The 22404-nt window shown below is 36.6% G+C and overlaps 1 protein-coding gene across 1 annotated transcript in view; it reads left to right on the top strand.

Annotated features, from left to right (window-relative positions):
* COG6 (component of oligomeric golgi complex 6) overlaps positions 1–22404 on the top strand; it is a 268614-nt gene that overhangs the window by 172394 nt on the left and 73816 nt on the right. The window contains exons 11-12 of the mRNA XM_007952449.1: positions 4060–4151; positions 11755–11872. Coding sequence (XP_007950640.1) covers positions 4060–4151; positions 11755–11872 — 210 coding nt within the window. The remainder of the gene's footprint in view (positions 1–4059; positions 4152–11754; positions 11873–22404) is intronic.

Below are 22404 nucleotides of genomic sequence, written 5' to 3'. Positions count from 1 at the left end.
TTTAATTTTTACTATAATTAGATCATCTTAGGACTCAATTCAGTAAGTAGAAAAGTATTTTGCAGTTATTTTATTTTTTTTCTCCCAAATGACATGTTTATTTGTTATAGTTTGATTTTCAGACATTGATCACTCATATATTGCTTGTTTTATATGTCAGCAATTATTTGAACGATTAATAAAAAGAAATCATAGAACAAAAGTAAAAAAGTTTTCTTTCTCTGCACTTTTCATAAATGAATCTCCTAGTCACTTCAGTGAATAAACTTTACCTTGTCTTTTTTTTCCTTTTCTCTTTACTTAATGGTATATGTCTTATTACAGCTTTTCATTTTTTTAGAGAAGTGATTGAATAAAGTATCACAATTCTATAATCTGAGGATTAGAATGGACCTTAGAGTTTCCTGTTCTAGTTTGAATGAGAAATAGGATGTTAAAAATGTTTAAAATTACACTCATTGCTTATACAAAGACATTATATACCAAAATCAGCCTTTGTTTTAAAATATACTTAGAAATTCTCAGTTTATCTTTCTTAAACATATATGTTCATAGGTGTTCATAAGAATGATAGGGCATTACTATGTCCATCTGGGAAATTTTAATGTAAGATAACACATAATGAGAAAGAAGGAAAATAGGAGTCAAAAGTGTTTTCATGGGTAATGAAGAAAAATCTTTTTAGTTCCTGAAGTCACAGAAACTTTAAATATTTCCACATAGTAGTAATATGTATTACATACTCTAGATAATATTTGACAGGTGTTCACAGTAGTTCCACATCACATTAGCTTGATAGCGATGTATTCAATTATCCAACAAACTTTTTGTATTCTTCATTCCTTTATATACTCAAAGATAGTGTTAAACTATTTTAAGTATATTTTTTGTTTATGACCCCAGTTGTGTATCTGATATTTTCAGTGATACTATGCTTAGCTGAGGGGAAAAAAAATCTTTCTTTAATATATTCTTTTGAAATTATAATTCTGATTGTTTTCTTTAGTGATGCATTTGCTTTTTAGATTCTATTAGTATAAAATTTTGTCCTTTTATTGATAAACCACTAATCTTTAAGTAAAGATACATGATATGGATGATTTGGATAAGTTGCTATCACTTAGTCTTTTCCTCTTTGTAGAAGTGAATTCTTTTAGGTCGGGAGATTTTGGTTTTTAGAAGAATTAAGGGAAAGTTGCAATAGAAGTTGGAACTATCCTTGAGATACTATTTATTTGTTTTACTCTATCCTGTATTTAACCTTTTCTTTTACTTAAAAAATGAAATGTAGTAGATTAAGTATTTATAAATGTATGCATTAAGATATGAGTTTCAAAGTTCCAGTTTTAAAAATCTATGCTGTAAGCTTAAAATTACACATAGGTAAAATATTATGTTTATGAAGAGTATACTATGGGTTGTCAACATCAAATTTGTTATTTTACAAGTACCTTAACCCCAAAATGGTAGCTAGAAACATCAGAATTAATACACTAGATCTTTATCTTTCAAGTTCATTGGGTAAAATGACCCTTATTTTATGTGAATTTTCTAGATTGCTGAGAGATTTAACAGCTACCATTTGAATATTAGCTCTTTCAATAAAAACTTTAGTATATTATATGCTTCCTGACCTTCTAAAATTAGGTGGGTTCTAGGAAACTAGGTGGGTTCTAGGAAAATAGCTGTCTATGAAAAGATAAATGGTGTGAAAAGATAGAGTTGAATACTGTATTGCATAATACACTCATTGTACCCTCAGACTGTTGAACTATACTGGAACAAATATTCACTCTAAGGAGCTCTCTATGATATTAAGGTGAGGAAAACCCACTTGAACCAAGCCCGCTGCCATTGAGTCTATTCTGATTCATAGTGATCCTAGAGGACAGAGTAGAAATGCCCCATAGGGTTTCCAAGACTGTAAGTCTTTATGAAGCAGACTCTGTCCCATCTTTCTCTGGTAGACCATTCGGTGGGTTTGAACCACAGACCTTTTGGTTAGCAGCTGAATGCCTTAGCCGCTGTACCACCAGAGCTGCTAAGGGTAAGAAGCTTTGTCATTTTCCTAACCGCTTCTCCCTTCCCCCTTTGCTCCTTCCCTCATAAACACGAACTCCCTCTCTAACTGTAACACTAGTTCTTACTCTGTGGCACTGGAGAGAAAGCACTGTTCTGTTTTTATTTATTTTTTTAAATGTCCCCTCTACCTTGTGTTCAAGCTAAAAGGATACCATTTCCCTTCAAAGCCTGTGTGTGTGTGAGGAGTGGGAGTTTTTCTTTCCCTTTTCTCTCCTTTCTTCTTTCTTCCTACCCTAACTTCTTTTCTTGTCCTTCTCTCTTGTACTTCCCTTTATTCCTTTCTATCTCTTTCTTTAAGGGACTTGGAATGATAACTATTTTCTTGATGCCTGAAAATTCTAGAAGGCAATTTGCCAGATAACTGAAAGGGTATTAATAAATCTGCTAGAGAAGAACTGCTTGTCTACAATTAACAGCCTTTATATTGAGCTCTGATAGCATAGTGCCTAAGGCACTTGACTGCTAGCCAGAAGGCTGGTGGTTCAAACCCATCAGCCACTCCTCAGAAGGAAGGTTGGGCAATCTACTTCTGTAGTGATACTGCCTGGGAAACCCAAGGAGGGGTCGCTATGAGTCAGTCCGACTTGACGGCACATAGCAACAACAACAACAACATATTTAGCCCTAATAATTATATTAAACTTCAGAAAATATCACTGTTACTGAAATATTATATAATTTAAAGAACCATTGAGACCTCAGGCCTGAAAGAAATAGTAATATAGAAAGTGGGATTTTCAAATTCAAATGCTACTAAAATGATAGTGCTGTAGTGGTTTTCTACTGTATTGTTTTATGTCAAAATGTATTTGTTTCATAAACTTGTTAATATTAAGGTAAATTAATTTATCTAAAAGATTTTATATGCTGATAAATTTATAAAATCTCATTTCAGTAAATCACATTTGTTGGCATTGTGACAGATGCCAAAATCTAAGTACAGAGAAACGACTTTCAAAAACACTTACTAAACATCTGTTGTGCGTGTACTGTTCTACCAGATGCTGCAGAGATGTAAAAAAGCAGAAAACAGTGTCTGTATTTGTATTTAGAATCTAGTCAGGAAAGCAAGAAGATACAATGTAAGCAGTAGCAATGATGCAGTATGTATATATGCACATAGCAGTGTGTTTCAGATGGTGTTCACTAATGAGGGACTACAAAATAAGGAAAAGATCAGAGAGGGATGGCATTTAATTAGAAAAAATTCTTGTTAGCTAATTTGAGGCAGATCTAATTTAATTTTCTACTTGATCTTATTTTGCCTTAGTAATCTTATAACTGGACAAATATTTTGTGTTAATCCAACATTTATCGTTTTACTATTGTCTGATTAATAGTCAGAAAAGAGATTTGGTATAATATTTTAAAGAGCAGAATTCTTTCACCATTTCTGAATATTTGGTGATAGGGTAGCATACTGTCATTGATAAACTGTTTTTAGCAATGTAGCAGCTGTTTTTGCAATTTGATGCTGAACTGAATTCCATTATGTGATAAATCACAAAAATGATCTCATGGTATTAATATTTCTGGTAACAACTGCCTTGAGCTAAATTTTATAGGTAATAGATGATTGTTTATAGAGTTTACCTGTGCTAAAATGTTATTTTACCATCTCAAGGCCTAATACTTAGACGTTCTTTCCCGAAAAACCAAACTCACTGCCATCAAGTCAATTCCAACTTAATAGCAACCCCCTTTAGGTGTCTGAGGCAGTAAATCTTTACGGAAGTAGATTGCCCGTTCTTCCTTCTGCAGAGTGGCTAGTGGGTTTGATGTTCTAGCCTTCGGGTTAGCAGTCAAATGCCTTAGGTACCTGCACCACCAGAGCTCCTTAGAAGTTCTTTAGGAAGCATTTTGTGATGTCTGCAGTAGATTTTTTCTTCATTTTTTTATTGCTATTTATATCACATGTGATTAATGAAGAAAAGTTATACTTTTAAGAAATGCTTAATTTCTCACGTGTTTTAATAGGTTCGAATTGAGCAAGTAATAGTTGCTGAACCTGGGGCAGTTTTATTATACAAAATTTCTAATCTCCTCAAATTTTACCACCATACAATTAGGTAAGTGAAATGGTGAAACATATTTGTTAAATCCTCTGTGATAGTTCATTTGACATTGAATACAGTGTAAGATTATTTTGTTTTCACAGTATATATGACTAAGTTAGTCATATCATATGAATCGTTACAGGCATATTATACTTCAAGTTTAAGTTTACATTATCCTTTAAGTTCTGTCATTTCCTTTTTTCTTCCTTCTCCAAGTATACACATGCACATACAGATGAACATACAGCTGATGTAACAGTAGAAAGTAAGTATTGCTGAGTTTTCTTGCATATGTAAGTGAGATCCTTGGTAACTAAAACAACTGTATATTATACTCAGAATAGGGCATGGTAAGTGAAATGCTCTGTTCTGGATGTAAGTAACCTAATTCCTTCTTTAGCATTTAGTATTCTGTCAGTGATAGAACAACTTTAGCTTCTCTAAATAAAAGCTACTTTATCATTAGATTAGAAACCACTTTACTTATCTAAAATATGATCTTTGACTCCAAAATTTGAATTCATTTTTGCAGTGCATATATTTATTTGTGGTATACATGTGGGCTTCATTAAAATGTCACTATAAGACCATATTATATGTGTAGCCTGTTTAAGCAATGTCCTTCAATGCTGTATTTTTTGATAGTTACCATTCAAAAAATGATTTGAAAACTACTTTTTATCCAAGACGTCAGTATCAGGAATAGAAGGTCAAGTGTTAAAGGACAGTGGAATTATAACTAACAGGTCTGGGAGAAGGGTACAGGCCAGTACACTGAGCACCAAAGACTTCAGCAATTATGTTATCTACTCCATAGTAGCTCAGCGAAGTCATTCAGAACATCACGGCTAACAGATGAGCATATGTCTTACTGATGGATTTTCAAACAGAAGTAACAAGATCACTTGAAAGCTGGACATTTTATATCAAATTCCATGTTATGAAAAGATAGTGGTAAAATAATTTTTAAATTATTTAGTAGTGCCCATGATGGTACTCCATGAAACTTATTATTTGAACATAATGACAACCAGTTTCTAAAGTAGAGAATGCTAGGAATAAAATCATTTGGATTCTGAAGATAATAGTAGTTTTTGGAGTCTGAGAATTATGATATTTTTCTATGTTTGAAGATGATATTGAGGATGACAATTACTTTTGATACATTTTTGCATGTACTTTTGCTACTTGGTCATACATTTTCTCATTTATTTAATTTAAAAGTTGACTGTATACATGTTACTCTTCTAGGTGCTAAGTAAACAGCAATAAACAAAACAGAGTTTAAGATTATATTCTAATGTTGTTGTTATGTGCCATTGAGTCAGACCTGACTCATAGTGACCCCTCCTTGGGTTTCCGAGGTGGTGTCACTACGGAAGTAGATTGCCCAACCTTCCTTCCAAGGAGTGGCTGGTGGGTTTGAATCACCAGCCTTCTGGTTAGCAGTCAGGTGCCTTAGGCACTATGCTACCAGAGCTCCTTATATTCTAATAGGGAAGACAAACAATTAAACAAGTGTAAAATAAGATTATTTCAGATAATGATAAGAGCATTAAAGAAAAATTGTTGTTGTTGTTTGCTGTCGAGTCGGCCCCGACTCATAGCGACCCCTCCTTGGGTTTCCGAGGCAGTATCACTACGGAAGTAGGATTGCCCAACCTTCCTTCCGAGTAGTGGCTGGTAGGTTTGAACCGCCAGCCTTCTGGTGAGCAGTCAAGTGCCTTAGGCACTATGCTACCAAAGCTCCAAAGAAAAATAGAGGAAACAAATTATGGAGAGTGACCATGTATAAGTAGGGGTGTTTGTGTGACTTATTTTTGAAGATCTTTTGGTAAAGGTAATAATTTGAACTGCGACCTGAATTACGTGAAAGAGCTGGGCATGAGAAGATCTCAGGGTGCCCCTGGCAGAGGTACACTCTGACCTGAGGCCAAGAAAAACTTCTATGTTTGAGGACTAGGAAGAAAGCCAGGGGTTGGAACTGTATGAATTGGAAGAAGTAAGGGGAGATAAAATTAGAGACAAAAGCAGAGGCCAGGTCATGTAATATTTTGTAGGCCATGCTGATGATTTAGATTTTATACTGAGAAATTTAGGAGCTCTGGTAGCATAGTGCCTAAGGCACTTGACTGCTCACCAGAAGGCTGGCGGTTCAAACCCACCAGCCACTCCTCTGAAGGAAGGTTGGGCAATCCTACTTCCGTAGTGATACTGCCTCGGAAACCCAAGGAGGGGTCGCTATGAGTCAGGGCCGACTTGACAGCAAACAACAACAACAACAACAACTGAGTAATTTGGGGAAGACATGAGCTGATAAATGATACAAGGTTACTCTGGGAATTTTGTGCATGGTGGAGTGTAGTGGGAAGATGCAAAAACAGAAGCAAGGAAGATACTTAGCACTTTGGGATTATGAACAGTTAATGATGAGTTAGACTAGGATGATGTTTTTGGAGCTGGTGAAAGTAGTTGATTCAGGGTATATTTTATTTTAGAACCAATATGATATATACATACATACATGCATACTAGGTGGAGTGAGATATGAGAGAAAGAAGGGTCAAGGATGAGTTTGAATTATTCAGTTTGAATAATTAGGTGAATGGTGTTGCTGCTTCCTAAATTGAGGGGGTGGTGGGTGGGTGTACAAAACTGACAAGTTCAGTTTTGGCTGTGTCAGTTTTGGTGTGCCTGTGACCATCGGGACTGAAACTCAGTATGTTAGTTTTCAGCTATAGAAGTTATTTGAAGCCATGAGGGTGGATGAAACAACCTAGGGAGTGTGTGTAGATAAAGAAGGCAGCCAAGGACTGAGTCCCAGCACACTCTACTATTTAGTGGTCAGGAAGAGGAGCAACCCACAAAGAATATTGGGAAGGAATACCCAGAGAAGTTAGGGAAAAAACAGGAGACATGCAAGATCTCAAAAAAAATTTTACTTGCTATACAGTAAAAGGACCACTGGTGTATAGTGTCTAAGGCACTTGACTGCTAACCAGAAGGCTGGTGGTTCGAACCCATCAGCCATTTCTCAGAAGGAAGATTGGGCAATGTAGTTCCGTAGAGATACCACCTCAGAAAACCCAAGGAGGGGTCACTATGAGTTGGATCCAACTTGATGGCAGTGAGTTTGTTTTTTTTTTTGGTTTATACAGTAAAGGATAAGGAGTTCTAGAGCCATAGTGCGTAAGGTTTTTGGCTTCTAACCAGAAGGTTGGTTCAAACCCACCAGCTGCTCCGTAGGAGGAAAATGAGACAATGTACTTCCATAAAGATTTACAGCCGTGGAAACCCAGTGGGAGCTTCTATGAGTTGGAATTGACTAGTTAACAGTGGGTTTAGTTTTGGGTTTGGTATATAGTAAAGGAGCCCTGGTTGGCAGTGGTTAAGTGCTCGACTGCTTACTGAAAGAGCAGTTTGAATTCACTAGCCATTCCATGAGAAAAAGATGTGGGCAGCCATCCCACAGCCTTGGAAACCCTATGGGGCAGTTCTCTGTCCTCTAGGGTCTCAGTGAGTTGGACTCAACTCAGTGGCAACAGACTTTGATTATATTTCTTTCCTGTAGAATGTTCTGTGCTTGGAGTTAATAATTGCTGTATTTTTGTATTTGCTAACTTTACCATGCTCTCATTGCTATATTAGACCCAAATCTTAAGAAGAAGTATATGTAACAACTCTGCTGTAATTTTATCATATTGCTTCACATTTTCTTGCACACCTGGTAACCCTGCCACACTTCTCACTGCTGTCTGACATCCCTATTGCTGACCTTCACTCTCCTTCTCCAGTCTAGACTGATTGCTTTCTAGGCCTACTTCATGACTGTCTGTTGGGGCTTATCTTCTTCACTATCCTGCTCATTGCCTGGTGTTGGAGTCCCTTATTCCATGGTCATCTTCTAAATAATGTTTACATGCTTTTAATAATGTAAGCATTGAGCATTGACTTACCAGAACCTTGTGATGGGCCTCTGCTAGGAGGCCTGACGAAGATGGAAGTGTGTGTGTATTGTGGTGGCAGAGGAGCATTGTGTAAGAGCTCAATTCTCGTCCTTTGTATCAGGAAATTTGTATGTACTACCTTGTAGTGCAGTGAATTCCTTTTTATGGCCTTTTGCCTTGGTTCTTTGGAAAAACAGCTTGAGAGAGAATCCCTCAGAGCCCCAGGAAGTTGCTACCTTTGCCCTAGTTCTTAGGAAAACCAACTTGGGAGAACTACCAGGATGCTTTCTACCCCAAAAGGTTTGTTACTTTTGCCCAGTAGAGGAGCCAGTTTCTGCTGGTAGAATTTTTTTTTTTTTTTTTTGTAAAAGACTTGAGTTGATTGATATCTCATAGGTAATTGAGGATTGGTTGAACTCTAGTCTGGTGAGGGAGGCACTACCTTGTAACTGAGTATATAAAGGGCTAAAACATAGGTTTTCAAGGCTTCTTGGTCAATAGGAGCTGGGGTGGGGGGCAGGGGCAAGCATGTGTCCTTTGGGACAAGTTGGTCCTGGTTAAAAATAAAAAAACCTACACTTGAGAGAGCTGCTGGCTGAGAGCTGGACTAGCAGAGAAGCAGAGCTGCATGGGAGCAGAGTGGTCTAAAATTGCTAGAATGGCTATGAGCTAGGCTGCCAGTGGTGGAAAGCCTGTTAGCAAGAGGCCAATGCTGGATAGCCTGATGACAGAGCACCCAATGACAGAGAGGCCTGACAGCAGAGAGACGTTGTGGCAAAGAGACCTGGTGGCAAAGAGGCCTGATGGATGGCAGATAGCTTCTACTAGGAGAGCATCAGTTAAGGGCACTGAGGAAGCTGCTACACTGGATATGAGCTGGGCCACTTAGAGGTGGTGAGGCTAATGGCAGAGAGCCTCATGATGGGGAACCTGATTACAGAGAGCTCGATGGTGTAGAGGCCAACAGCAGAGAGGCCTCGCCACCAGGGAAGGCAGCCAGCTGGTAGAGAAGCCAAATTGGGGCACTCACCTGGCACAGAGAACAGCTGTCCAGCAGAGAAGCAGCTCCCACTGATTGCTGGCTGAGTGGTGGCACCAGCTGAAAATGGTCTTAGGACTGTTACAGCTGAGATCTGCTGTAACTGCTCCATGTTTATCTGCTCTGTGAGTGTTTTTGCTCTGAGAATTGTCCTGTTCAGAAAATGTCCTGCATTTAAGAGGGGAGGGATGGGCTGTCCACTTCCAGACCTTTTGCCCATATGCTTCCTGATTCTGATCCTAAGTTGTTCCTCTTACTTGCAAGTTGATCTGATCTCTGTAGCTTCTTATTTTTCTAATAAACTGTATAACTGTGAGCATGGTTTATGATTTCTGTGTGGCCACTGCAACAAATTATTGAATCCTGCAGAAAACTAGAGAGTGCCATGGAGGTAGCAGCTGGTGTCGGAAATAATGGAGAAGTGAGAAGGTAGAGATTTGCTTGATACCTGCTTCGTGGAGACCAGCTTGATGCTGATGCTGATTCTTATCCCTCATGAATTTAGAGAATTCATTGTGTTATCTTATATACCTAAAACTGAAAATTCAATTAATAGAGCATGTTGGGATACTTCTCAGAGTGTGTAGCCTAGTGAGCACTGAAGCAACATAAGCAAATTTGAGATGTGAATAACTGCAGAATGCAGCTGATAACTCCAAATTTAAAAAACGTATTGGAATGTCTCACTGGGGCAACCCTTGAAACTATGGCCCTGAGTCACCCTTCTGGCCTTGAATTGAACTCGCTCCTGTTGCTTAACTCTCAGCCAAAAAATCGACAGGCCTATGAGGTAAACAAATACACTAGGGAGATGCACTCCTTAGAACAGTCAGCTATGGGAGATAAGAAGGTCAGCATATGTGCAGGGAAAAAGATTGGAAGGTAGGAATGCATAGGCAAGAAGGACACAGGGATAGGTTAACAACAAGGAGGAGAGTGGTAGAAGAGCTGTTAGACAAAAAAAAACAAAACAAAACAAAACTCGCTGCCATCAAGTTGATTCGAACTCATTGACCACCATTGGGTTTCCGAGGCAGTAAATCTTTAAGGAAGTAGATTACCTAGTCTTCTGTGGAGTGGCTAGGGGCATTGAACTGTTAGCCTTCTAATTAGCAGTCAAATATGTTAGGCAGTATGCCACCAGAGCTCCTTGTTACACTACAGTGAATATAATCAGTGTCACAGAGCAAAATGTATATGAACTGTTGAAGGTAAAACAATCTGCTTTGTAAAATTTCACCCAAATCACAATAAAAAGTTAAAAAAAAGTGTATCTGAATGTCTCAAAAGTTTTTATTAAAATACAAGTTCCTGTTTGCATTCATTCAGTTTTCTCTCTCTGTTGCTTGATGTTGCTTGTATATTTATTCAGGGAAATACTTGTTTTCATTGCATTCATTGCATTCATAGGTATGTGTTAGAATGCCTTCCAATTTATTTTGATATTTGGTTTATACTATTTTTTACTGAAAGACCTTTCTTTGTTTTTAAAATACAAATATCATGGCTGATTGTTTAGGAATTTGTATTTTGCTGTTGGCTTTATCTGTTTTTTTAACTAATAATTTGCTCTGTCTGCATCAACTATATAGTCATCCATTCAAATTCATTATAGTTTCAGAATATATTGAAATATATGTTACTTCTATTTGCTTTTATAATATATCATGTATGGTATATTATTTATCAGTAAATTTCTGTGTTTTTGGCTAGCAGTTTACTAGTATTTATTAATGCCATTATATTCATTTCCAGCAATCTGCTTTTTTTTTCATGTATGGTAAGACGTTAGTGTGCCTTCAGGAAGTATGATTTTTACTATATTACAGTCTAGTTTTGCACAACAAATGCTTTTTCTTAAAAATTATTGGAAATTCACTTTTAGCACATGAATTACACAAATAAAAATGGAAATTGTTTTATGTACATGCTTGACTTATATCCTGGCACAAATGGGTTTCTCTTTGGATAAAGTCTGAAAATATCCTTGTAGCAGCAAATTGAGGAATATAGAATGTGGTGATATAGTTACTTATTTCAAAATTTACAATTTTTCATAATTATCAGACTCAATATGTTGCCAATTAGGCAATGTATAAAATTGAGAAACTATAATTTATAAATAAGCTACTGATATGATATAATGGTTTTCATTAAAAGAGTAACTCAGTATTTATAAAATTTAAGTATTTTATTTTCAAATACTTGAGTAATATTACATCAGTGTAAAATATTTTATTTGAAAATATGTGCACAATGAAGACAAATATTCTTTAGAGCTATTGATGGAATGAGTTTCTTAGAATTAAAATTAAATATATTTTAGATACTCAGACTTAAGTCTGCTTCAATACAGGAAGAATGGAGATAGGAGTCTAAGGTGCAGTTTTGCTAAAGATACTGTGAAATATAGAAAGCATAGTATTTTGTTTCATTTTGTCATCATTTAAGTCAAAAGAAAAAACAATAGCTGACATTTTTGTGTGAACCTGGAGTAACTGTTTTTGATTTATAGATTGTATTTACATAAAATCGTTAATGTAAATCTAGATCTTTTTAAAGCATTATACACAGGTAAGGAACTGAACTGTTTCAGCCTGTTTGCAATTTGAAATGTTTTTGCTTTTAGTGGCATTGTTGGAAATAGTGCAACCACCTTGCTGACTACCATTGAAGAAATGCATTTGCTAAGCAAAAAAATATTCTTCAATAGCTTGAGTCTTCATGCAAGTAAATTAATGGACAAGGTATGTTTTTAAAATACAGTTCTTAAACTACTTGAATGTGAATTTAAAGATGTGGTTTTAATATTTTTGCCTTGATAATAGTTGTTTCCCCATTTGGTACTATGTTCTTTTGCATTCTTCCTCTGAACAACAGAATTAGTTTTAACATGGCTTATATAGTCTGTGCTCCTGGAACAGTATAACATTGAGTCATAATTGGTGGTAGACTCTTCATGCCCTAAGTTCTCTACCATTTTTCTATAACCAAAAACATGTAACTAAGGCAAACTTAACTATATTTAGTTAGCAAGTAAGATGATGTATAGATTGGAAAACTGTAATTCCCACAAGATGTTTTTTTTTTAAGCAGCTTATATTTTTACCCTTTGAGTCTCAACTTTGTCCTTTTTGAATTTGTAGTCTTTTGAGTACAAATACTTAAATTATTAAGACAAACAAAAAAACACAAATGATGTGTTGGTTAAGTTTGTGTGTCAATTTGGCTGGGCCTGGTTGAGTGGCTGGGCAACTGAATGTAGTTGTTCCCCATGGTGAGATTGGTAATTAACTCCATGGTGGGATCTATTGGAGCAGCTGAGTAGCTGCTTTGGGTATGTGGTCTGCTTTCTGTATATAAGAAACAGCTTTGGGAATGGTCTCTAGCTTATGGCACGATTGAACCCTGCCTATAGCCAAGTCATTATTCAGCAGACTGCCATACTCTGCCAATCTTGGGACTTTAGTGTACTTGAATCAGTGGTCTGCTGTATTGTTTGGTAATATCAGGACTGTGCCTTTTTACTTGTCAACCTTGGGTTTGACAATCTCAGCAGCTAGCAGCTGTCTGAGTGAAGAAAAGCCTCTAGCTTCAGTGGGCCAGGAGCAGGACACAGAGCTGAAGCCCAAGGTTGAGGGGCTTTCACCCAGCCCCTAGAGCCTGGCACTTTGGACTCGGACTTAAAGCCTCCAAATTGTAAGAATAAACAGTTTGTTAAAGCCATCCAATTTGTGGTATTTCTGTAACCAAATAATGGTTAATAATAATTATTAATAATGTAATAATTAGATAACCAAAACAAATGCCCTACAGAAAAAACAAAAGATTGTGAAAAACCAAAAACCTGAAAGACTCTGGTGAGAGCTATTATTTTAAATTGAGCAGTATATTGAGGTAAGATCTTTTTTTAAAGAAATTTATTGTGCTTTGGGTGCAAATTTACAGAGCAAAATTTGTTTCACATTCAGTAGTTCGTGTGCATTTGATTTCACAGCCCAGTTGCCATCCCCGACCATAACAAACTCTCCTCCGCTCCTGTCCTTGTGACTGTCCCCTCCTGTGATCTTCTTAACTATGCACTCCTGTCTTTCCAGTTTTCCCTCTATGTGAATGCTGTCTTGAGGCAAGATCTTAAAGAATGATTTTACAATGATTACATCCATCTTTATTTTTACTTCATTATTAAAGATTCAGGCTTTTTTAAGGGTGTATCATATGGCTAGCTTTTTTTATTATTATTATTTTTTAAAACATTATATTTTAAATCATCCTACTTCTTTGGATAGTCTGGGGTATATTAAACAGAGATTTTGTAATATAGTAGAAATTAGGAGCAGTCCAGTCTAGAGTATGTGGTCAATCTTTAGTTTCCTAAACTCAGAAAATCCTAAATAGGATTTTGCTTCCAGAACTCCATGCATGACTCAGATTCTTTAGAAATAACAACCTTATTTGTGGAACTATATGATCTGCTTATATTTTTTCTTGCTTTATGTATTTCTGTTTCACCGAAGTATAGTAAAGATCAATTCTAATTGAGTATACGTATATCCACTCTAGACAATTCTTTTATAGTAATTCATATATGATCCAAATATTGGGCATGAACAAGCATGTGTTAGCTGTCACATGTTTGTTTACATATAATTAACATGCCAAAGTCTGTTGGCTTCAGATTGTGTATGATTTTCTGATGTTGAACCACACTTGTAAACCTGGTATGAATCCCACTTGGTCCGGATTTATTAATTTTTTGATATGTTGTTGGATTCTGTTAGCTGTGATTTTGCTAAAGATTTTTGCATCTCTGTTTATGAGTGATATTGGTCTGTAGTTGTCCTTTCTAGTGTTGTCTTTCCTGGTTTTGGTATTAGTGTTGTGCTTGCTTCATAAAATAAGTTGGGGAGTACTCCATCTTTTTCTATGTTCTGGAATAGCTTTAGTAGCATGGGTGTCAACACTTCTCTGAATATTTGATAGAATTCTCCAGTGAAGCCATCAGGGCCAGAGCTTTTCTTTGTGGGAAGTTTTTTTATGACCTGTTTAATTTCTTCCCTTGCTATGGGTCTGTTCAAGTTTTCTATTTCTGAGTGGGATAATTTAGGTAGGTCTTGTGATTCTAGAAACTTGTCCATCTCTGCTAGGTTCTCAAATCATGGCTGGATAGTTTTTCATAATTTCTGTCAGTATCTGTTTTATTTCAGTTGGTTCTGTTGTTATGACACCATTTTCATTTACATTCTTGTGATTTGGATCTTCTCTTTCTTTTCTTTTGTTAGGTCTGCCAGTGGTTTATCGATTTTATTAATCACTTTGAAGAACCATCTCTTTTTTGATTTTCTCTATGGTATTTTTGTTTTCTGTTTCATTTATTTCTGCTCTGATCTTTATTATTCCCTTGCTTCTAGTTACTGTAGGATTCTTTTGTTCTATTTTTAGTTGTTGGAGTTGATGAGTTAGAGTGTTGATTTTGTTTGTTTCCTATTTTTTGATGTATGCATTTATTGCTATAAACTGTCCTCTGAGTACTGCTTTTGCTGTGTCCCACGGGTTTTTGTAGGATGTATTTTCATTCTCATTAGTTTCAAGAATTTTTTTTATTTCCGTTTTTATCTGTTCTGTAACCCAATAGTTTTTGAGCAGTTAGTTGTTCAGCTTCCATATGTTTGATGCTTTTTCCTTGCTCTTCCTATTATTAATTTCTAGTTTTATAGCATTGTGTTCCGAGAAGATGCTTTGCAGTATTTCAGTGCTTTTTAATTTATTGAGGCTTGTTTTATGTCCTAGCATATGGTCTATTCTGGAGAAGGATCTATGTGCACTGGAAAAGAATGTGAATTGTGTTTTTGTTGGATGAAATGCTCTGTATATATCTATGAGTTCTTGTTGGTTGATTGTACTGTTAAGTTCTTCTGTATCCTTGCTTATTTTTTTTCCATTTGACCTGTCTCTCCTTGAAAGTGGTGTGTTAAAGTCTCCTACTACTATTTTAGAGTTGTCTACTATCCCTTTTAATTCAGTTAATATTTGCTTCACATATTTTGGAGCATATTTATTGAGTGCACAAATATTTATTATTGTAACATCTTCTTTGTCAATTGACCCTTTCAGCATCGTGTAATATCCCTTCTTGTCTCTTACGATGTTTTTCACCTTAATGTCTATTTTATCAGAAATCAGTATTGCTACTCCTGCCCTTTTTTGGTTTCCATTGGCTTAGTATATTCTTTTCCATCCCTTAACTCTTAATTTGTTTTTGTCTTTGTGTCTAAAGTGCATCTCTTGAAGGCAGTATATCGATGAGTCTTCTTTTCTTATCCAGTCTGCCACTCTCTTTCTCTTGATAGGTGCATTTAGTCCATTCATATTGAGTGTAATTAGTGATAGGTATGAATTGATTGGTGTCATTCTATTGTGTTTTTTGTCGTGTTGTTGGTGTTTCTTTGGTCCATAAACTTTTCTGTGCTAAGTTCAGTTTGTTGGCTAATGCTTTCTCCCTTTTCTTCTTTATAGTTGGTATTATGCTTTTTAAACCCGTATGTTTTCCTTCCTTATGGATTTGCTTAGAACAATTGTAACTTTTCTCTGTGGTTACCTTGTAGTATATTCTTGTCTCTACCTTTTTAGAATGTGTGTGCTGTGAAGACATTGTCCTTTTTTCCTCTCCATTTGAGTGTCTGTACCTAGAAGTTTTATTACCTCTGATAGGTTAGTTGCTGTTGTTGTGTGCTGATTGAGTTCCTTGGTTTTTAAGGTAGAATGTTTTATGGTCTTATTTTGAGTATCTATTTCTGATTTGGTTTTAGTGTTGATGCCATGTATCCTGGTTTTGTTAATCTCTGTTGTGGGTTCTCTATTGGTAGGACTTACTTAAGCATTTCTTGTAGGATTTGTCTCCTTTTCACCCAGCAATTCCATTACTCAGAATATATCCTAAAGAATTGCGAGATAGCGCATGAACAGACATATGCATACCTGTGTTCATCGCAGCTCTGTTGCAAAGAGATGGTAACAACCTAAACGCCCATCAACGGATGAGTGGATGACCAAATTATGGTACATGCACACAATGGAATACTATGTTACATTAAAGAACAATGAACAATATGCGAAGCATCTCACAATGTGGATGAGCCTGAAGGACATTATGCTGAGTGAAATAAGACAATTGCAGAAGGACAAATATTGTATGAACTCATTACTGTAAAATGAAGGGTTTGCTTGCAAAAGGGAACTCACTTTGTAGGTTACAAAACCTACAAAACGGGTGGGGAGGGAAGGGAACGGATTAATTTTGAGGTAGTTGGGGCCTGGGAGCTCTGGTAGCATAGTGCCTAAGACACTTGACTGCTAACCAGAAGGCTGGTGGTTCAAAATCACTAGCCACTTCTCGGAAGGAAGGTTGGGCAATCTACATCCGTAGTGATACTGCCTCCGCAACCCAAGGAAGGGTCGCTATGAGTTGGGTCTGACTCGATGGCATATAACAACAACAACAATAGTTGGGGCCCACACGCTGACGTGGGTAAGGGGAGGGATATATGGAAAGAGTCCGTGACCACCATGATAACGTTGTTGTTTGTTGTTGTCATATGCCGTCGAGTCGGCCCCGACTCATAGCGACCCCTCCTTGGGTTTCCGAGGCAGTATCACTACGGAAGTAGATTGCCCCATCTTCCTTCCGAGGAGTGGCTGGTGGGTTTGAACCACCAGCCTTCCGGTTAGCAGTCAAGTGTCTTAGCCACTATGCTACCAGAGCTCCTGTGATAACGTTAGGAAAAGGGAAAACCCCAAATTGTGCACATAGGAGATAGACGACAGATGCTAATACCAGCAAGTATTCCCACAATACTGCATTACCATTAACGTGAAACACTAAGCTATAGATAAACACATACATACCTGAGAATATCAGATGGGGGTCAGTGAACAGGAGTATACTCTAGACCAAGGATAGATTCAGCAGAGACTAATCTTGCACAGATACCAATGATACAAAATACCCCCAGTCCTTACAGAAACAACAGAAGACAGACATAAAGTAATTCATCACAGACACCCAGACACTATGGGAGAGAGATCAATCAGATCTACTATCTCTGGACCATAGTACTGAGGGACACCAGACTCAATTGGCCAAGATTAGAGATGTTTTAGCATTAAATTGAGATTGGAATATGAGACTTTTTCTAATTTAAATGTAATTATATCAAAACCATATCAAGTTTCTTTCAAGAATTATTCTTTCATCAAATTCTGATGTTCCATATTTTTCCATTAATTATACTTTTCCTTATTCTGTTTCTTGTGATCCATTTCACTCCCTTTGAAAAGATTCTAGCTTTATATAGAAAACAACACTTGTTGCAGGATGTTCTTCATTAGGAAAGCACCCAAGTGAAGACTTTTTTAAATAGAATTTTAAGTGGATGGTAGAATTGTTAGGAAGAATATCTTTTAAAATAAAAGTATAGCCAGAGAGGAACTTTTTTTTTTTTTTTTTAATATATGATTATGGTTTTAAAAAAGACGTACCTGGGAGCTAATTCTGTAACTTTTATGGAAAAAAAAAAAAGAAAATTCAAGGACATAATTTTATTGAAAGAAGTACATTTTCCCTAACAAAGCAGTTTACAGCACTTGAGTTTTCAAGTATGTGTACTCTGTTCCTTATCAGGGTCTGCTGAAACATTCATAGCTACAAATCTAGCAAAGTTAAAGACAATATTAATCTATTCTGCAGAATAGATGCCATCTTAATGGAAGCTAGACAGCCTTATTATTAAAATCGTCTCACTATAATAACAGTGCATTTCTAAGTTAAAAGGATCTGATACAACAAAAAAGAGCCTCATATCAAATTCATAGTCAGTAGCATTGGTTTGTCTAGTCTCCAGAAATCTGGCTACTATGTAGAGCAATTTAAAAACAAAAACAATAACAAAGCATCTAAAAGACCCTTTAAAATTTTTTAATTGAAATTCTCAAATATGCTTATTGTTTAGAATCTTTTTGCTAAGCACAGTGTAGTATGTGAACCAGCAGTATGGGTATCACCTGGACGGGTATGAGACATGCAAAAATCTCAGGCCTTACCCCGATGTACTGAGTCAGAATATGCATTTTAACAAGTTTCTCAGAAGATTCCTGCACACAGTAAAGTTTGAGAAGTGCTATCCTGGATAAATAGTTTTTCCACATTATTCATTAAATATTGTTCTTACAGGAAAAACATTACAATCAGAATTTTTCAGTTAATTGTTTTAAATAAAATATGTTAAAAAGTTGTAATTGAAATTATTATACATCAGTACTAGATTGCACTGTTAAATTTATCTTGCCAATTACTATGAGATACATATTTATAAAAAACAAAAGTCTATATATAGGAAAAAGGTTAGTTTCATAAATAAGAAGGTTTTTTTTTTGTGTGGTAGGAGGGTTGGGAAGTTTTTACTTCTAATTTTGAAGCAAGTAGGTGAGAGACCTTCTAAAAAGCTACTAACAAAAAAGTTGTTGATAGTTGCCATCAAGACGGTTTCCACTAATAGTAACCCTTTCTACAACAGAAGAAAACATTGCCCGGTCCTGCACCATACTCACAGTCCTTGCTATGCTTGAGCCCATTGTTGCAGCAACTGTGTCATTCCATCTTGTTGAGGGTCTTACCCCTTTTCTCTGACCCTCTACTATACCAAGCATGATACCCTTCTCCAGGGACAGGTCCTTCCTTGTAATATAACCAAAGTTTGAGAGATGAAACCTCAACCTGGCCATTATTTGTTTTTCTGGCAATCCATTGTATATTCAATATTCTTCACCAAAACCACAATTCAAATGCATCAGTTCTTCCGTGTGCTTCCTTATTCATTGTCCAGCCCTATATTTCTGTGAGGTTACTGAAAAGACTGTGGCTTGGGTCAGGCTCACCTTAGTCTTCAGAGTGACATCTTTGCTCTTTAACACTTTATAGAGGTCTTCTGCAGCAGATTTGCCCAATGCAATATGTCATTTCACTTCTCGGAAGGAAGGTTAGGCAATCTACTTCTGTAGTGATACCGCCTCAGAAACCCAAGGAGTGGTCGGTATGAGTTGAGTCCAACTCGATGGCAAATGTAACAACATATGTGATTTGATTTCTTGACTGCTCCTTTCATTGATTGTGGATCCAAGTAAAATGAAATCCCTGACAACTTCAGTCTTTTCTGCACATATTGTGATGTTGCTCATTGGTCCTGTTATGAGGATTTTCATTTTCTTTATGTTGAGATGTAATCCGTAGTGCAGGCTGTAGTGTTTGATCTTTATCAGTAAGTGCTTCAAGTCTTACTTTCAGCAAGCCATGTTGTGTCATCTGCATATAAGTATGCTGAAGGGTACAACTGTGATGCACCCCTTTCCTGATTTTAAACCATGCAGTATCCCCTTGTTCTGTTCAAATGACTATCTCTTAGTCTATATGTAGGTTCCTAATTAGCACAAATAAGTGTTTTGGAATTTCCATTCTTCACAGTGTTATCTATAATTTGTTATGATCTACACAGTTGGATGTGTTTGCATAGCCAGTAAAACACAGGTGAATATCTTTCTGTTTTTCTTTTCTTTCAGCCAAGATCCATCTGACATTAGCAATGATATCCCTCATTTCATAGCCTCTGCTGAATACAGCTTGAATTTCTGGCAGTTCTCTGTCAATATACTGCTGTAATTGTTTTTTAATTACTTTCAGCAAAATCTCACTTGCGTGTGATATTAATATTGTTTGATAATTTCCACATTCCATTGGTTCACCTGTCTTTGTAATGGGCACAAATATGGATTTCTTCCAATCAATTGGCCAGGTAGCTGTCTTTCAAATTTCTTGTCATAAATGAGTAAGTACCTCTGGTGCTGCATCCATTTGTTGAAATATCTTAGTGGGTATTCCTTCTTTTCCTGGAGCCTTTTCACCACTTCCTTCAAGGCAGCTTGGACTTCTTCCTTTAGTATCATCAGTTCTTGATTATATACTACTTCCTGAAATGGTTGAATGTCAGTCACTTCTTGGTACAGTGACTCTTTGTATTCCTATCTTCTCACATCATTCAACATTTTCCCCATAAACCAAACCCACTGCCAATGAGTAGATAGCAACTCATAATGATGCTGTAGGATAGAGTAAAAGTTCTGTGGGGTTTCAAAGGTTGTGTATCTTTACAGAAACAGATTGCCTCATCTCTCTCCTGTGGAGCAGTTGGTGGGTTCAAACTGCCAAACATTTGGTTAGCAACCAAATACTTTAACTAGTAAATCACAAATACAGGTAATTTTGCCTGTAGAATCTATCAGTATTGCAAATTGAAGCTTCTTAGCTTGAGAAATGTTTAACATGTTCTTCCTTTTTTTTTTTTTCCCCCCAACTCCTTGCACATTTCATTATAATACTTTGTATTCTTGACCTGTGCTTTGAAATCTTCTCATCCAATCTTTTACTTCATCATTTCTTCCATTCACTTTAGCTCCTCTTCATTCAAGAACAAGTTCATAGTCCCTTCTAACATCCATTCTGGTCTTTTCTTCCTTTCTCATCTTTTAAATAAAGTTTGCTTTCTTCATATATGATGTTCTTGATATCATGCCACAATTCATCTGAATGTTAGTCATTGGTGTTTGATGAGTCAAATCTGTTCTTTGTATAGTCTCTAAATTCAGGAGGGATATAATCAAAGTCATATTTTGGCTCTCGTTGGCTTGTTTTAATTTTGTTTGAAATTGTCTTCAGCTTCAACTTGAATTGCATGTAAGCAATTGATGGTTTGTTCCACAGTTAGCCCCTGGCCTTGTTTTGGCTGAAGATATTGAACTTCTGCATCTCCTCTTTCCACAGATGTAGTCAGTCTGATTCCTGTGTATTCTTTCAGCTGAGATCCATGTGTATAGCTGCCATTTATGTTGTTGAAAAAAGGTATGTGCAGTGAATAAGTCATTAGTCTTGGGAAATTTTATCATGTGATTTCTGGCATCATTTCTGTCACCAATACCAGAGTTCCAACTACCAATGCTTCTTACTTGTTTCAACTTTGGCATGCAATCACCAGTAATTATGAATACATCTTGATTGCATGTTTGATCTGTTTCAGATGTCAAATATTAGTAAAAACCTTCAATTTCTTTATCTTTGGCTTTGGTTGTTGATGCTATAATTTCAATAATATTAGTATTACCTTGTCTTCCTCATTGACACATGGATATTACCTTATTACTGACAGCATTATACTTCAGGATTGATCTTGAAATACTATTTTTGACAATGACTGTGATGCTATTCCAATTCAGTTTTTCATTTTTTGGTTTTAACAAATAAATTTATTGTCTCACAGTTTACAAGGTAGAGGTCCAAATTTAGGATGTCAGCTCTAGGGGAAAGCATTCTCTCTGTGTCAATGCAGGAGGGAGGTTTTTGTCTCCTTTCAACATCTGTGGGCCCAGTATTCCTTACAGATCTCCATGTATCTTGGCATCAGTCTTGCCCTGGGTCTAGGAGATGCCCAGCACAGGGACCTTGGGTTCAAAACATATGCTTGCTACCCACTCTTCTTTCCTGGTGATAGTTGGTCCCTCTGATCTGTTTAATCTCTCTTACATTTTAAAAGAGACTGACTCAAAATGCACCCTGATCCTGTGGATTGCATCTTGCCTCATTAACATAACTAACACTAATCCTGTCACATTAACATTATACAGGTTAGAATTTATGACACATAGGAAATTACATCAGATCCTGGCCTAGCCAAGTTGATATATATTTTGGGGACACACAATTCAATCCATAAAAATTGGGTTAAATAAAACCTAATATGAAAATTACTCCCCCCCCCCAACCAAATGATTTTGAGTTTTGTTCCACATTGTTCTCCTTCTCTATCCAGGATCTCCTACATAGATCCCCCCTGAGTGGTTGACAGTGATAGCCAGGCACCATCTAGTGCTTCTGTTCTCATAGTCATATAGGTTGTGGATCGCATGGTGTACCAGTCACTAGGACTAATTGTTTCCATGAATCTTTGCTTTTCTTCATTCTTCTTTGCTCTGGACAAGGAGAGACCCATCATTACATCTAGATGGCTGCTTGCAAGCTTTTAAGATCCCAGTCACTATTCTCCAAAGTAGGAGGTGGAACAATGTTTTGTGTAGTATGTTATGACAGTTGAGCTTGATGTCCCCTGTGACTATGGTCCTGAGCCCACAGGTTCAACTACTCGGTCCCTCTGGGTAGCTGGCTGTGACCAAGCAGTGA

The sequence above is a fragment of the Orycteropus afer genome, unplaced genomic scaffold, assembly GCF_000298275.1.
Source record: "Orycteropus afer afer isolate SDZICR_OR568_19922 unplaced genomic scaffold, OryAfe1.0 scaffold00338, whole genome shotgun sequence".
NCBI classification, from domain to species: domain Eukaryota; kingdom Metazoa; phylum Chordata; class Mammalia; order Tubulidentata; family Orycteropodidae; genus Orycteropus; species Orycteropus afer.
Note: the sequence above shows the minus strand (reverse complement) of the source record. Positions and strands in the feature narration are given on the sequence as shown.